General features: G+C 46.1%; 1 protein-coding gene across 1 annotated transcript; it reads left to right on the top strand.

Moving 5' to 3' along the window:
• Window positions 1–9,196: 9,196 nt before the first annotated feature.
• On the top strand, window positions 9,197–13,844 carry PPP1R3G (protein phosphatase 1 regulatory subunit 3G). The gene has a single exon (XM_060614901.3). It carries the CDS (start codon window positions 10,411–10,413, stop codon window positions 11,446–11,448), a length of 1,038 nt encoding a protein of 345 aa, XP_060470884.3. The 5' UTR covers window positions 9,197–10,410; the 3' UTR covers window positions 11,449–13,844.
• The last annotated feature ends 1,597 nt before the right edge of the window (window positions 13,845–15,441 follow it).

Raw genomic sequence — 15,441 nt, 5'->3', positions numbered from 1 at the left:
CAGGCTCTGAGCTGTCAGCACAGAGCCACACCACCCAATGGGGGGCTTAAACTCCGGAACCACGGGATCATGACCTAAGTCGAAGTCAGAAGATTAACTGTCCAAGCCACCCAGGTTCCCTGGACTTCTTCTTTCTTTTTAAGTAGGCTTCATGCCCAGTGTGGAGCCCAACACTGGGCTTGAACTCAACACCTTTGAGATCAAGACCTGAGCTGAGATCAAGAGTCGGATGCTTAACCGACTGAGCCACCCAGGCGCCCTTGGATTCTCTTAAGTTAGGCACTAACATTATTCCATTTTACAGCTGAGGAAACAGCTCATGGAGATTACATATTTTGCTGACATGGTCTCCCAGGTCCTTATTCAGACCAAACCTCCTATTCCACACTCCAGGAAAATCACAAAGACCAATGAGACACAATCCCTGTTCTCCAAGCAGAGATGCACTCATTGAAGAAAAGATTCGGAAACAAGTCAGACCCAACTGGGATGTAAATGTTAAGAAGCACGCCACAGAAGCAGGCAATAAACTCTGGGTCTGAGGGAGGGGAAAGGGTCAGATTGAAAAAGATAAACACTAAGATACTAACAAGGTTATTGCTGGATGACATTATGAATATTTATACTTTCTGTTTCCTACTTTACCTATACTTTCTAAGTTTTCCCTAGTGAGTAAGTATTGCTTTTGCATTAAGGGAAAAAATACATTTATCTTAGGAAGTGTTCCTTTAAAAATTAAAAAACACATTTTCTAAGGCAAGGCAAGTTTCCCCCTGTCACTTGCCTTCTCCTGTAGCATGCTCTATTAATGGTTTTTGGGATAACTTCTCAATGATACTCTGTGTATGCAGATATGTGACAATATATATATGGTTAAGGTTTAATTTAATATGGTTTTGAAGAAAATTTTAACATACATGTATTTATACATTATACACAAATATAAAAACATACTATGTAAGAATATATATTAAACATTTTTTTTCAAAACCATATTAAATTAAACCTTAACCCAAGGAGTCAAGAAGTACCACTTAGGAAGGAAATGTGTCTTGGGTTACTTTTCAACCACCTCCAATAAGCAGAGTCAGGACCCTGGTGAAGTAAGACAGGCACTGGTTTGGGGCACAAAATTTAAGGGGAGACCAAAAAAACCCCTCAGCAATCAAGATAAATAATATTTTAATTCAATATTTTAAGAATCAAAATTATGCAAGAAATTCCTGAAAAACAAAACATCAACATTTTAAATTAAAGAAAAAAACAGTAAAAAAAAAGGTTGGAGGACAGATCCCAGTGATATGGGGCTGCAACTTACATAATTTCAGGGTGGTGGAGAGGGAAAACTTTGGAAACCCCCCATCAAGTGTCTTTGACACAGCAGCTGTAAAAAATGTGTTATAGGTTTGTGGCTACCAATGCAGGAAGCTAATAAATTCTATTCCACGTAATTACTATAAAAGAAAAACCCTCCTTTCCACATGAGCTTCTTCCTTCAGGACATCTCTCAATGTGGCATCTGGCTTTTTCAGAACATCAGTAAGAGAGAGAGCCAGAGAGTGTCAGCAGAAGACCTAACATGAAAGTGACATATTCAGGAGGAAGAAGGCCCTAGGCTCTACCCACACTCAAGGAAAGGAGATTACACCAGACACTGGAGAGCATCAGAATATGACACCCCAAATATGCCACTTTGGCATGAGGATTATTTTGAACTGAAAAAAATTAAGAAACAGCAGACAGAGAAAAAAAGCTCTCTGCCCTCCCCCTATCTGGCCAGAAGCACAACATAAATTTCCATTTGTAAAGGTGTTTCCCTCTTCTTACCAGGAGATGACTCTAGATTCTTAACCGCTCAGACAGCACTGGAAGAATCTATATAATAAACCTTATTAAAACAGCACTTATCTGCTATGCTTTCCCTATATATTTGCCTTTCCAGGTTTGCCACTTCTAGAAGGATTTATCCCTTTTCCCTTGTCTTGTCGCTTCTCTACAAGTTTATTGTTCTTTGTTACGATGATGTTTAAGCCCAAATTCAAACCACTACCCCTCACCCTGAGTTCCTCATCACACGCACCCTTGTGAATGCGTGCTGCACATGTAAGTAAACTGTTTTCTTTTGTCCTGTTAATCTATCTTTTGTCAGCTTAATTTCCAGGAACTCAGGGGTGAACCTAGTAGTTTAGAAGAAAAGTTTTCTTCTCCCTATAGCCTGAACATCAGGAGGCAGGATCCCTGTGGGATCCGTGTGGTGCTCCGGCAGGAGCCGTGTGGGTGCTGCTTGCCACAGCACCTGAAGGTGGTGCTGTGGATGCTGGCCCTGTACCTTCCCATCACACCACTGGCTGAGTGGACAGAGTGGGCCACAGTAACATCCTGGAAGCCATTCTGACACCAGACATCTAATAGTACCTTAAAGAGACATTGTGAACCGTCTAAACATACTCCATTAAACTGAAAGATGTGTCCCCAACTCATATGCCCCTCATCTGGATCCCAAAATGCTACTGGATGCTCCAACACCACCTCACACAAGTGGTCTTAACTAATTGTGGTTAAAATGCATTACTCCTGAAATTATACGAAAGCATGACTGTGAATACATCAGAGGGGTCAAATGACACTTAAGCTTCAGTAGTTTCTCTGCAAATCTGCCTTGGGGCAAAAGTCACCATTATTGACTGGGTTGATCCAAAACAAGGTCATAAAGGAAGTAAAATTTGGAAATTGCCTTAAAGACCAAGTCATTTCAAAAAGTGGAGATAGGGGTAGGATGTTCCAGGCAATGAGAAGAGCACAAGCACTTTTAAGGGAAGAAATTTTGGAAGAATTTTCTCTAGAGCAAATTTCTCTAGAGCAAATTATGGTTTTAAAATATGATGGGAATGACAGTGATGATGATGATGCTGGTGATGGTAATGATGATGGTCATGGTGATGGTGATGATAATGATGTTGAAGATGGTGATGGTAATAATGAGATGATGATAATGATGATAGGGGTGGTGGTGATGGTCATGGTGAAGGTGATGACAGTGATGATGATGGTGATGACGGTGACGATGATAGTGATGATGGTGAAGATGGTAATGGTAATAATGATGGTGATAATGATGATGATGATGATGATAATGATGATAAGGGTGGTGGGATGGTCATGGTGATGGTGATGACAGTGATGATGATGGTGATGATGGTGATGACAGTGACGATGATAGTGATGATGGTGAAGATGGTAATGGTAATAATGATGGTGATAATGATGATGATGATGATAATGATGATAAGGGTGGTGGTGATGGTCATGGTGATGGTGATGACAGTGATGATGATGGTAATGATGGTGAAGCTAGTGATAGTAATAATGATGGTGATAATGATGATGACGGTGATGATGATAGTGATGATGGTGAAGATGGTAATGGTAATGATGGTGATAATGATGATGATGATGGTGATGATGGTGGTGATGGTGATATTGTTTTGCTGTGGAGTTCTTTGCTGAAACATCATGTTGGGGAATCCCAATATGTAAAATAGGTAAAAGAACAGTTTCTTAGCTAGATGTGGAGCGAAGGGCCTAGGGCTCTGCTGCCTCGTCTTATATCAGCCCAGGGGGCTCCTAGAAGATTTTTGCAGAAAACGACTTCTTAAGATGAATAGAGAGGAGAGGATGGAAAAGTGGTTGGAGGGGCATCTGGGTGGCTTAGTCACTTAAGTGTCCAACTTTGCCTCAGGTCATCATCTCCTGGTTCATGAGTTCTAGCCCTGCATTGGACTCTGGGCTGACAGCTCAGAGCCTGGAGCCTGCTTCAGATTCTGTGTTTCCCTGTCTCTCTGCCCCTTCCCCACTTGTACTCTGTCTCTCTCTCTCAAAAATAATAAACATTTAAAAAAAAAAAAGTGGTTGGAGTCAGATTATTTCTGGGTAAGGAGTTTGGACCATAGTTGGGAGATGTATATAGATGGTGTCAAAGCAGGGGTCAGGTAAGATTCCTTCACCAGGGCTGCACCAAAGGACTGGAGGAGGTCATGCTAGGTGAGTAACAATAGTGATACGGAAAAAGAAAGGATGGCTCCACAAAACAAAAGGAAGAATGGGCAGAGGAGTAAGACCAAGCAGCCAAATGTAGCCAGTGAGAGGGAAGAGTCAGGTGAATCCAATTCTTAAATGCTGAATGCTATGAATGCTTCTTTAAAATATTTTTAAGATTATGGCAAACATACGTTAACACAAAATTTATTGACAAGTGCTTTAAAGTTTTTAATGTTTAATACAATGAAAAGATACTTTCAAAAGACAAAGAATTCAAACAGTCCAAAAGGATCTACAATGAGAGTAAGTTTTCCTCGCACCTCATAGCCCCAGTCCTTGAGCGCCAGTCCCCAGAGGCAAACCCTGTGACAGGGTCTTCCCAGAAATATGCCACACATAAATAAACAGATACATGTTTTGTATTTATTGATTTTTTTCCACATAAAATTTCTGTCCTTTGTTTCTTTGTTGTGTGAATTTTTCCACTGAACAAACTAACCAGGTTTGTTCCTTTGGAGGAAATTGACGGGAAGGAGAAAATTCAGAATAGTGAAGTTCAGAGTAACTTCTATGTGACTGGAGAGGAAGCAGATAGAGAGGAAGTAGCTAAGCTTTGAAGTCAGATCTGGAGCCACGTGCTGGTTCTGCCACAGCTGGTGGATATCCTTGGGCACATTCCTTGACCTCTTTGAGGCTCAATTTATTCATTCTTCCAAAATTATTATAATAATGCCTTCCTGGGGTGCCTGTCTGACTCTTGATCTTGGGGTCATGAGTTCAAGCCCCACGATGAATGTGGAGATTACTTAAATAAATAAAAAAATTTTTTAAATGCCTTCCTGTTAGGAGACCCTGGGCTGCAACCAGGAGAAAGCTTAATTAAACTGCCCTAATTCAAAAGGCTGTCTTAAAAAAAAAAAAAAGTTTATTTATTTATTTTGAGAGAGAGAGAGAGAGTGTGCGTGCGAGCAGGGGAGGAGCAGGGGGAGGAGCAGGGGGAGGAGCAGGGGGAGGAGGAGGAGAGAGAATCCTAAGCAGGCTCCTTGCTGTTAGTGCAGAGCCCCACATAGGGCTCGAACTCATGAACTGTGAGATCATGATCTGAGCCGAAACCAAGAATTGGGCACCCAACCAACTGAGCCACCCAGGTGCCCCAAAAGGTTGTATTTTTTTTTTTTTTTTTTTTTATTTCACATGGTAAGAGGTCCAAAGACAGAGTGTCATGGTTCTCATTTGGAAACAAAAGGATGGATTTTTTTGGTTGTCTCATTCCTGGGGCTGCTAGAGGCATTTTGAGGGCAGGGCTCATGGATGTTAAAGATCTTAAACTGTTTGCTATAAATGATCACAGCAAAGACTTGCCAGTTCAAAAAGCGAAAGAGACTTCCCATTGAGAAACATCAACTTAGCAGCTCAGTCACAAAATCACAAAATGGCTGTTCCATTTCCCGTGCTCAGTAAGCACCTCACCTCAAGGTAGTTGCAACTGCTGTGAGTCCAGGGGATTAAACGAGAATGCATCAACTCTGGCTCTCTCTTGGGAAAAAGGAAATGCCCCTCGGATGCTTCCTCTCAGACTTCCCCCTCATATCTTACTGGCTGGGTCACTTGCTCATTCGTGAACCAGTCATGGGCAGGATGGGCGTTCCTCCGAGATCAGACAGATGCTATTCTGGAGGGGAGTGTGAGAGAAGTGTGTGTAGGACACCTGCTAGAACAGAGGCAGAGGGGTGTGTGGGGGGCTGGCCAGCCACATGCCCACTACACTCGCTCATAGGCTGTCACAGACCCTATTAGGAGACCAAGTCTCTGTCATTTTATGAGACAGCAAGACACAGGGGTCCTTCCCTGCTCCCTTCAAAGAAAGATGTCAAATCCAGTAGTTTCCCTAACCTTTCAGTTCTGTCTCACACAGAGGAAAAGAAGCAGGGAGGCTCTGGACAAGAAGGGTGAGAGGACTTATGAAGGGCCTCCTCCCAGAAGCTGACAGAGACTCTGGGGAGCCAGGCAGAAGTAATAGATTGATATTAGTCCTGCACTCCCAGAGTTTCGCATGCTCATTAGAATTGTGTCACATATACCAAGAACTGAAGTGTTCACACATTTGTTTATGCTTCTTATCATGATTGGTATTTACAGTCATCCAAAGTCAAATGAGAAAAGTCACTAAATGTAAGTGAAATGACTTACACATTGCAGAAAATTGATATGAGGATAAAAAGTTAACATACTAAAACTTGAAGTGTTGATAGGAGGTTAACTTGATACTAGTGGGCTCTTTAACATGTAATGTTTAAATGACTCTGTTAATTTCAGAAAAAAAAATTGGTTGGGTGTTAGGCCAATCAAGCTCTGGGAAACTTACAAATTACACTTAGAATATATTATGCAAATCATGTTAAAACCTGGATGATCAGAAACATGAGTAAAACTCATTGAAATAGAGAAGCCAAAGAAATTTAGAATAAAAATAGAGAACCCCATCCTTAAGGCTTTCTTATTAACTCCTCATCCCTCTGTTGTGGGAAGCAAGGCCCCTTCTGACTTGGTGACTTTTTTTTTTTTTTTTTTCTTTTTAAGCCAAAAGCAACATGACTTACCTCCAGCAGGCTCCCAGAGAGGGCTGCAGCGGGGTTCAGACAGTAGGCTGTGTGAGTCCATATCTTGGCCCAGCAGATTCTATCCTGGATAACCAGAGCAATTCAGTGAATTGTTGTAGGCCTCCACGTTGCCATACTTGTAGTAACATAACCATCCCATCAGGCTGTGTGAGGTTGTACGATGCTGTGAGCAGTGTTTTAGCACACGATGATTCGAAAGCCCTGGCTATACTAGATATCAATCTGGCGCTCCCTTCTCTGGGTGGCTGAGTGCCTTTGGTTAAGCAGATCATTTGAATCTCACTTGGCTTTATTTTTTCCACTTTTGAAGCAAATCAGTTGTACTCAGACCTCTTAGATTCTGCTAGAAGGTACACATAAGAAAGAAAAATGAACCAGGCAAGCAGGGTAATGCTTTTTTTCAAGTTTACTGCAAGTTCATCCCGTTGCCATATTTCAGTTGTGCTGAAAAATGCAGGCTAAGGCACTACAGAATTTGATCCTTTTAGATTAGAAGGCATTTTTCTAGGAAGTTTCCATGGCTGCATTTAAGCCCCTGAAAACTCACTGTGACTTTATCTTAATCAACTCAATCCCCTTCAAAAAGCTGAAGAAGAGTTAGGGGACACGTTTCTAAAATGTTTCTGCTCTTTTAAAATACTTTAAAAATTAAGTATTTTTGTAACACTTTAACATATATGGTGTCTCTATCCTCTTAAATTCTGTGTTTGGGCCTAAGAATTAAACTGACAAAAGACAGATTTACAAGAGAGAAACATAAAAAGTTTATTTCTTGTTGGTAGTTTTATGTGTACATGGAGGCTTTCATATTCAGTGTAAGAAACGAAGACCCAAAGAAACGGATAGGCCTGGGAGCTTATGTACCATTTTAACAATGATGGATAAGTCAGGGGACGTGGCAAGACGAAGGAAAAAAGGGTCTGGGCTAAAAGGGTAAAATGTGGGAAAGGGACCCAGAAGTACATGGGGAAACTAGTGGAAGCTAAGGTCTATTTTAGTAGGTTTGTTTGTCCAGATTCAAATTGGTGTCAACTCTGTCTTGATGATAAGAATGTTCTCAAAAAAAAAAAAAAAAAAAAAAAAAAAAAAAAGAATGTTCTCCTTTTCCTGGTACAAGAAATCTATGCCATGATTTTGGGTAGAAAGGAGAGCCCTTCCTGTATCTGCTGTTTCTCAATTGTCTTCACCTCAAAACAATCAATGTGTCTGCTGTAGTGTACATGTTTGTGTCCCCTCAAAGTTCCTATGTTGAAATCTAACCCCCAATGTGAAGGTTTTAGGAGATTGGGCTTTGGAGGGTAATTGGGTCATGAGGGTGGGGCCCTCATGGATGGGATTAGTGCTCTTATGAAAGAGACTCAAGAAAGACCCCTTGCTTCCTCCGCCATGTGAACTCCTTCCACCCACATTCCCCACACTCCCACCCACACGGGGCCCATACAACTATGGGCTGAAATGTTACCTGCAGGCCTATCTGTTCACTCCCACTCACCTTCCTCCTGGAGGCCTCCCTGGCTAGGTTGCATCCTTCTTAGCATCTGCTAGTGTGGCCAAGCCTGTATTTGCTTTTTGGTTAATGTTGGTCTCCTCCAATATACTGAGAGCTCCCTGAGGGCGAGGTGTTCTAACACTTTCACTAAAAAGAAAAGAGAGTTGCTGGGCCTAGGGCCCTGCATAACCCTGAGTCTGACACCTCCTTGAGTCCTACTCCTTAGGCACCTCACCTCCTGAAGTCCCTTGTCCTGCAATGGGCACATGGCCCTGATGAGGGCAGTAGCCCAAAGGGTCACCACAACCTCAAAATCTCTTTGAAATCCTATTTTAATCTTCCAAATAATTTTCAAATTTTGTGTTTAACTCCATAATATGTAAATATTTACCTAAATGTAAAAATAATGTCTTCTTCCCCAAATCTTGGAGTTGTTCAGGGAGACACACAGAGTATCACGTGCCTCTTGTAAGCTTCCAAGTTGACATGCAATCATGGAATTCTATATTGGGCACCCAAGGACCTACCACCCTAACAGGAGGATGGCAGAGCCCCTTCCTCAGGAGCATCACACCCCCAGCCCTGGCTTCCTAGTGATGGGAGAACTCTTCCCTCTTAATTGCCCAGGGTTCAAATCCCACCACACCTAGCTGTGAGGCCTGGGCAATGAAAAATCCTTCACACTTCTATGTCCCACTTGTAGAGTAGGGATGATGCTCTGAGAATAAGATCAGGCAAGGAGGATCAGTTCAAACCAACATTTGCTGATGGCTGGGTGCTCAGTCAATATTAGTGATTAATATGACCCTTACTCCCTACTCTCCATCTTATGCCTGCCTCCTCACCAAAATGCCTAAGGTGCTGGCCCCTTTAAATTCTGCCAGACCATAAGGTATTTTAGTTACCATGCCTCAGTTAAATGACCCGGGTAGGTTGGCTTTTCTTTTTTTTTTCTTTTCTTTTCTTTTTTTTCCCTGAAATACTGTATCTATGTTTCTAGAATCCCTAGCTTTTTACACAAGTAACTCCACACGTCCACACAGGTTTATACGCAGGTCCCCAAAATGCGGTCCCTGGAGCCCAGCATCGGCATGACCTTGTTGGAAATACTTTCAGCAACACTCAATCAGAAACTCCAGGGTGGCGCAGGAATGTTTTCACAACCCCTCCAGGTGACGCCGACGCGCGCTGATGTTTGCGAGACACTGACTTTGATCAAGGTAAAGTTAGCCTTAAAAACAGACAAAACCAACAACAAAAACTCACTACCGAAGGTCTCCCCAGTGCCCAGGTTCCACGTTCCACCGGTAGAGCCGCAGGTCGGCCGCTTCGCAGCCCTAGCGCACGCCGAGGCCCCTCGGGGCCTCGGGGAGAGGCAGTGCGCGCGGCGACGGTCCCGCGGGGCCCCGGTCCTCAGGGCCCCGGAGCGCGGCGGGCGGGACAGGGGGAGGAGCGGAAACGTGCTCCCAGGCCCCGAGCTAATGGCCTCCGGCATCTCTCGGCGCAGAGCCGCGTCCCCGCCCCGGACTCGGCCCCAGCCCCCGGGCGCCGCCACTGCGGGAGCGCCGAGGCCAGCGCGCCGGCGGGAGAGCGGGACTGAAGCCCGGGAGCCCCGAAGTTTGGGAAGGAAGGAAAAGAAAGCGAGGGAGGCGCTCGGCGCTCTCGGTCCGCTTGCCCGCAGGCGAGCTTCCCTAATTGCGCGCCTGCTCCCGGGGACTTCCCCGGCCTCCGCGACACCCGGGAGGAGACGGCTTTGCGACCCTCCAGAGGGCGGACCCGTCCAGACCTGGGGCAACTTGACGCGCCGGAGGAAGGCAGTTCGCGCCCGAGTCCACAAAAGCTGAGCGCCAGTTCACCCGAGGAGCTCCGGAGGCAGGACCGACGCGGGCCCCGCCGGGGTGGGCGGGAGGGAAAAGGGAGCCCCCAACTTCCAGAGAGCCGTCTCCACCTTCTGCCTCAGCCTTCGGGAAGCTCGCCCGCTCGCTCGGCCCGCGCCGCCCAGCTTCCCGGTGTTCCCACGGCCTGCGCCTCCCCGCCCCGGGCCCTCCCCCGCCGCTGGCAGGTTCAATCCCCAGAGCCGGCCCCACGCCGGCATCCTCCTCCCACTTCGCGCCGGGTCTCCGCCACTAAAACCCGGGGCTACGCAGTGGGACTGTCTTCTCAGCTCCAGCCAGGGGCGGGCTCTGCGCGCCCTTGCAAAGACCCAAGGTGTTAAGTCTCCAGGGAGAAGCGATACGGACAGTCCCGGGGCCAGACAGCGTCATGGAGCCCCAGGGGGCGCTAAGTTTGGAGAAACAGGGACCTGCGCTCTTTGGAGAACCCCCGCCAGCCGAGGGGCTGCCCACTCCGGGGGGCGACGGCGGCGGCGCGTCGGAAGCCCCGAGCCCCGACGCTGACCCCTTGTCCGCGGAGGAAGAGGCCGCCTCCCAGGAGCCGGAGGAGCTGCTGGAATGCCGCCGCCGCCTCCCGCGTTCCTTTTCCCTGCCCGCGGACCCGATCTTGCAGGCGGCCAAGCTGCTGCGCCAGCGCCAGCAGCTTGGCCTGGGGCTCGGCCCGGAGGGCGGCGAGGGGGCCGAGGGCTTGCCGCACGGTCCCGGCAGCTGCTGCGCCAAGTGCAAGAAGCGAGTGCAGTTCGCGGACGCGCTGGGGCTAAGCCTGGCCAGCGTGAAGCACTTCAGCGAGGCGGAGGAGCCGCAGGTGCCGCCCGCCGTGCTCTCCCGCCTGCGCAGCTTCCCCATGCGCGCCCAAGACCTGGAGCAGCTCCCCGGCCTGCTGGCCGCGGCGGCCGCGACCGCGGCCCTCTCTGCGCCGCCTCCCCGGCTTCGGCCTCTTTTCGAGCTTCCCGGGCCCAGCGCCGCCGCCGAGAGACTGAGGCGGCAGCGCGTGTGCTTGGAGCGCGTGCAGTGCTCGGCGCCCTCGGGAGCGGAGGTGACGGGCTCCGGCCGGGTGCTGGGCTGCCCCGGGCCGAGAACCGTGGCGGTGCGCTACACCTTCACCGAGTGGCGCTCCTTCCTAGACGTGCCGGCCGAGCTGCAGCCCGAGCCGCCGGCGGAGCCACAGCCACCTGAGGCGCGGTCGGGGGGGCCCGGGGACGCCGAGGAGGAGCCAGGCGCCGAGCGTTTCCACTTCTCGCTGTGCCTGCCGCCCGGCCTGCAGCCCCAGGAGGGGGAAGACGCGGACGAACCGGGCGCCGCGGTCCACTTCGCTGTGTGCTACCGCTGTGCCCAGGGCGAGTACTGGGACAATAACTCGGGGGCCAACTACACGCTGCGCTATGTGCGCCCTTCCGACGCGCTCTGAGCCCAAGGCCGGGCTCCAGGCCGCGCGCCTCCCCAGAGCACCCGGGTGACCTGCGGGGGCGATTTGCTGAGCCCCGTACCTCGGGGAAGGAAAGGAGGGAGCCGTTCACGGCAAACTTTTCACCAGGACGGATCCGGCGAGTGAGCCTTGTGAGCACCGTAACTCCTCGCCCGTTGTCTCCTCGCTTAGGCCTTCCTCCGCTGCTTCTGGGATTCTCGCTCTGCGTCAGAATGGGAAGAAATTCTCGACTCTGAGCCATAGCTTCCTCCAAGAAAAAGTCTCCTGACCCTTGCGCCTAATTGTAAGACCTTGGGATTTGTTTAAAACTATAGACAAAAGTGTTTTCGCCGTTGCTGCTTGTTGGAGATGCCTGAGTCTCAGGGAAAGGACAGGCATCCTGCCACATCATGCCAGGAGAATGCACTGGACCCTGGGCGTGAAGGGGAGCCTTCGCACAGGGGCCTGTTTCTCTGAGAAAACCGGGTGGGGCCTGGGCTGGGCCGTCCTTTTCTCTTAACTGGGATCTGGGAGATGTTTGCACAGACTGGACATTACTTACTTGGGCCTATGTGTACGCATGTCCTTTAAAAAAGTAAAGGCAACTTGCACACTCTTTTACGCTGTACTTTATATTTCAGCTCCTGGGGAGTTTGGGAGGTCTTGACAGGTGATCTTCCTCAAATAGTTAACAGTATTTTCAAGTTTCTTTCCTCCAATCCTTGCTCTCTGATGTGGAAAGGCCCAGATTTCCTATTCTGGGCAAAAATGTTCTTTGAAATGTTTTGTAGGAGGGTTCTGTCCCCTGCCAAAATGAGGTGGTTGGTCAATTGATACATTAGAGTAATCCCGTCGACCTGTGTAAGCTGCAGTCACCAGCCCTCAACCCCCTTGTATAGGCGGAGCACATAATAGCTGCTAGACTTCTCTGGGCCTTTAGCAGCCAGAGAAGCTGGACTTTCCAGTGGTTGGGTGATTGGAGGGTGTGTGTGTGTGTGTGTGTGTGTGTGTGTGTGTGTGTGTGGAATGGACAGGTGTCTTTCTGTCTTTAGTCAGAGCCACAATGGGTAGTGATGACCTGATAGGAGATGAAGCATGCCCAGCAGGTACATGTTGTCAGAACCAGATGGGTGCTGTGCACACTGGCCTTCGTCACTCAGCTGCTGATGCTGTGGATGCCAAGATAAAGTGGCTATGTATGAGCAGGGCAGGTAAGTATCCTGGCTGAGGACCTGATTTTTAACCACACCTTGGTTACCCCTTGGGAATTTGTCTTTCTTTCGTTTTCATTATTTTCCAGCACATGATGAGTACAGTCAGTTCATTTTGTAATGGTAATCTTTAAGAAGGATGGTTTCTACCATTGCTGTATAGGAACCAGGGTAGGCATACCACAGCCCATGGGCCTAATTCAGCCTGAAGCCTGTTCTCGTAGGGCCTGAGAGCTGAGAATGCTTTTACATTTGTAAACAATTGGAAAAACTCAAAAGAAGAATACTGTTTTGTGACACATGAGCATTATATGAAATTTACATTCAGTTTCCATAAATGAGGTTTTACTGGAACATAGCCATGCACATTCATTTACATATAATCTGTGACTGCTTTCCTGCTAAGTAAAGTTGAGTAGATACAACAAAGGCTATATGGCAAAAGATAAAATATTTACTAAGTGGTCTTTTATCTGGGTCTAGAAAAGTAGTATTTTTTAACAGTAGATGCTGAGAGTTACACTTAATAAAGTAGCTAAACTTTCAGTAAGGCTTGCCACTTGAAATGAACCTCTTGTGGGTAGAGGTAAAACTGTTCACATTATTTTCAGTAATCTTGGTTACAATAAACACTAAGACACCAAATGTACAATTATTACTGTGCAAGGGGGAGAATCTACTTGTCCTCTTTCATATAAGAAATAATAATAAATCAGTACGACTGAAATATAGCATCTATCTGAACTGACATCAAGTTACAGAAACTGCCAGATACTTCCATGCCTCAAAATGAGATGTCTTAAGCCATGGAAATATTTAATTTAACCTCTGCTTTGGAGACATTCCTTTTGACTATAGCAGTGGTTGCCAAAGGTAATTGATCATGGGGAAAAGTTTCAAATAATTATTAGCGGAAAGCCATCCGAAGTTCATTATAATTTATGCTTGGAGTAAAGCAGACTAAAAAATAGTCATGTCTATGAAACAATGAATACTTAATTCACATACACTTATAAAAAGTTTTATAACCATAGAAATAAGCAATTTTAACAATTGCATTTTTACAATTTTTTACAATTTTAACAATTGCATCATTTTTCTGTTACTAAATACAAAAATTATCAAGCTTTTTCATGCAACGCCCCATACTGAGTTCTGTATGCCACTTCTTTTTAAAAAATGCATTATTGCATAAGAACACTTAGATAAATATATTTTGTATTTTTCTTATGTGTTTATGAATACATTTTAGTTGAAACATATTGCTAGTGTATATGGCCTATAGCACAGTTTGAAATGCCAATTCATATGATAATTATGCATTATTTTTGGGTTGTTTGGGATTATTTAAAATTAAACAAGGATGAAATTAGGAGCCCAATAACATGATCAAAATAGAGATCCCCTTGTCTGGTATTCTTCAAAAGGGTAACCCTTCAAATATGGAATAAAGTAAGAAATGGATTTTAAAGAGGTATGAAGAGCAAATTTTTTATTTAAAAAAATTATTGACTTTCAAAAGTATATTTTGGAATTCAAGCAATGAATCTTAAAAGTACTTATTTCATAATATAATGAAAGTCAAACCTGGCTTTCAGGTGAGGAAATCTAGCTTTGCTGTCTCACAAATCCTGGAGAATAGTTTTTCTAAGGTTCAGAATTTTGTAAAAGATTTGGAACAGCCCAGTCTTTCTGTACATGGTTATGGCCCTTCATACATTAAGTATTAAGCAATCTTCTAAATGTCAATTTTATAAAGTGCCAACTTTTCATTATAGACTGATAACAAACATTTTGTAAAGAAACATAAGGAAGTTAAATAGGTTTTGTTTTTGAAGAGGTAGTTTCAAAAGAAGGGGCGATACTGGCCAGACCAAGGAAGTGTTTGAGAGTATATTTCCAGAGTGGAATGAAAACTCACATGCTCATCCCCCAAAGCAAAATTCCAACAATTCACTTGTGGGTTTTTTTTCAGGAATATTTACCTTGAGTAAGGGAGTGAGGGGGGAGGCTGTCATTCTAGTTGAAATGCTGAAATGTAATAGCTGAAGTATCTATTAGCTCTAATGATCAAAACTCAGTTCTGCTCAGCTCACTTAATGATGCTGAATTTTACCAGAGAGATTCCAGCATCTTCTTTATGAGCAAGTGGGTCCATGGATCACTGGGTCAGGAAATGTTGAATGAAGTGTGTGTCCTTATCTGAGGTCTCAGAAGCAGTGGCTGGAAAATGTAGCAGTCTGTATGGAACAGAGTTTCCCCTTACAATCCCCAGGTTTATGAAGCAGGGTGATCAGGACGTTCCAAGACTTCCCTCAGGGAGACAAGGATCCTGCTTCAGTGAAGTACTGGATTAGGATCCTGGAAACCCAGCAAGCTCTGGGGGATGCTGACATGCCTCTCTTCATAGGCAGCAGGGCCACAGCTCCAGCAGCCTTCCTATAGCACATGGGGGTGGAGCAGTTGTCATCCACCAACCTTCGCTGCAGGGCCAGGGGAACTTTGTCCGGTTGGGTGCTCAGTGGGCTTTCCACCTGACCATGCCCTCACCTGCTGTGCCTTTCCCCCCTGACCCGGGCTGAGGGCTTCCCTGGTGATGCTGTGGTTCGTGAGTCTGCTCACTCGCAGCAAAGCTGAGCCTTCTGCTCATTTCATTTTTGGAGTTGTAGTGTTGGACTATACATTGTTTCGCGAGTTCCCCATCTTGCTGCTATCTAGCACAGCAGGTGCGCATATTTGAGTATGCCAAGTTTTTTCATTTCCTGACTCAGTCGTGTTTCTTAAG

The sequence above is a fragment of the Panthera onca genome, chromosome B2 (genome assembly GCF_046562875.1).
Source record: "Panthera onca isolate mPanOnc1 chromosome B2, mPanOnc1 haplotype 2, whole genome shotgun sequence".
Classification (NCBI taxonomy): Eukaryota; Metazoa; Chordata; class Mammalia; order Carnivora; family Felidae; genus Panthera; species Panthera onca.
This window is presented reverse-complemented; position numbering and strand designations above follow the sequence as displayed.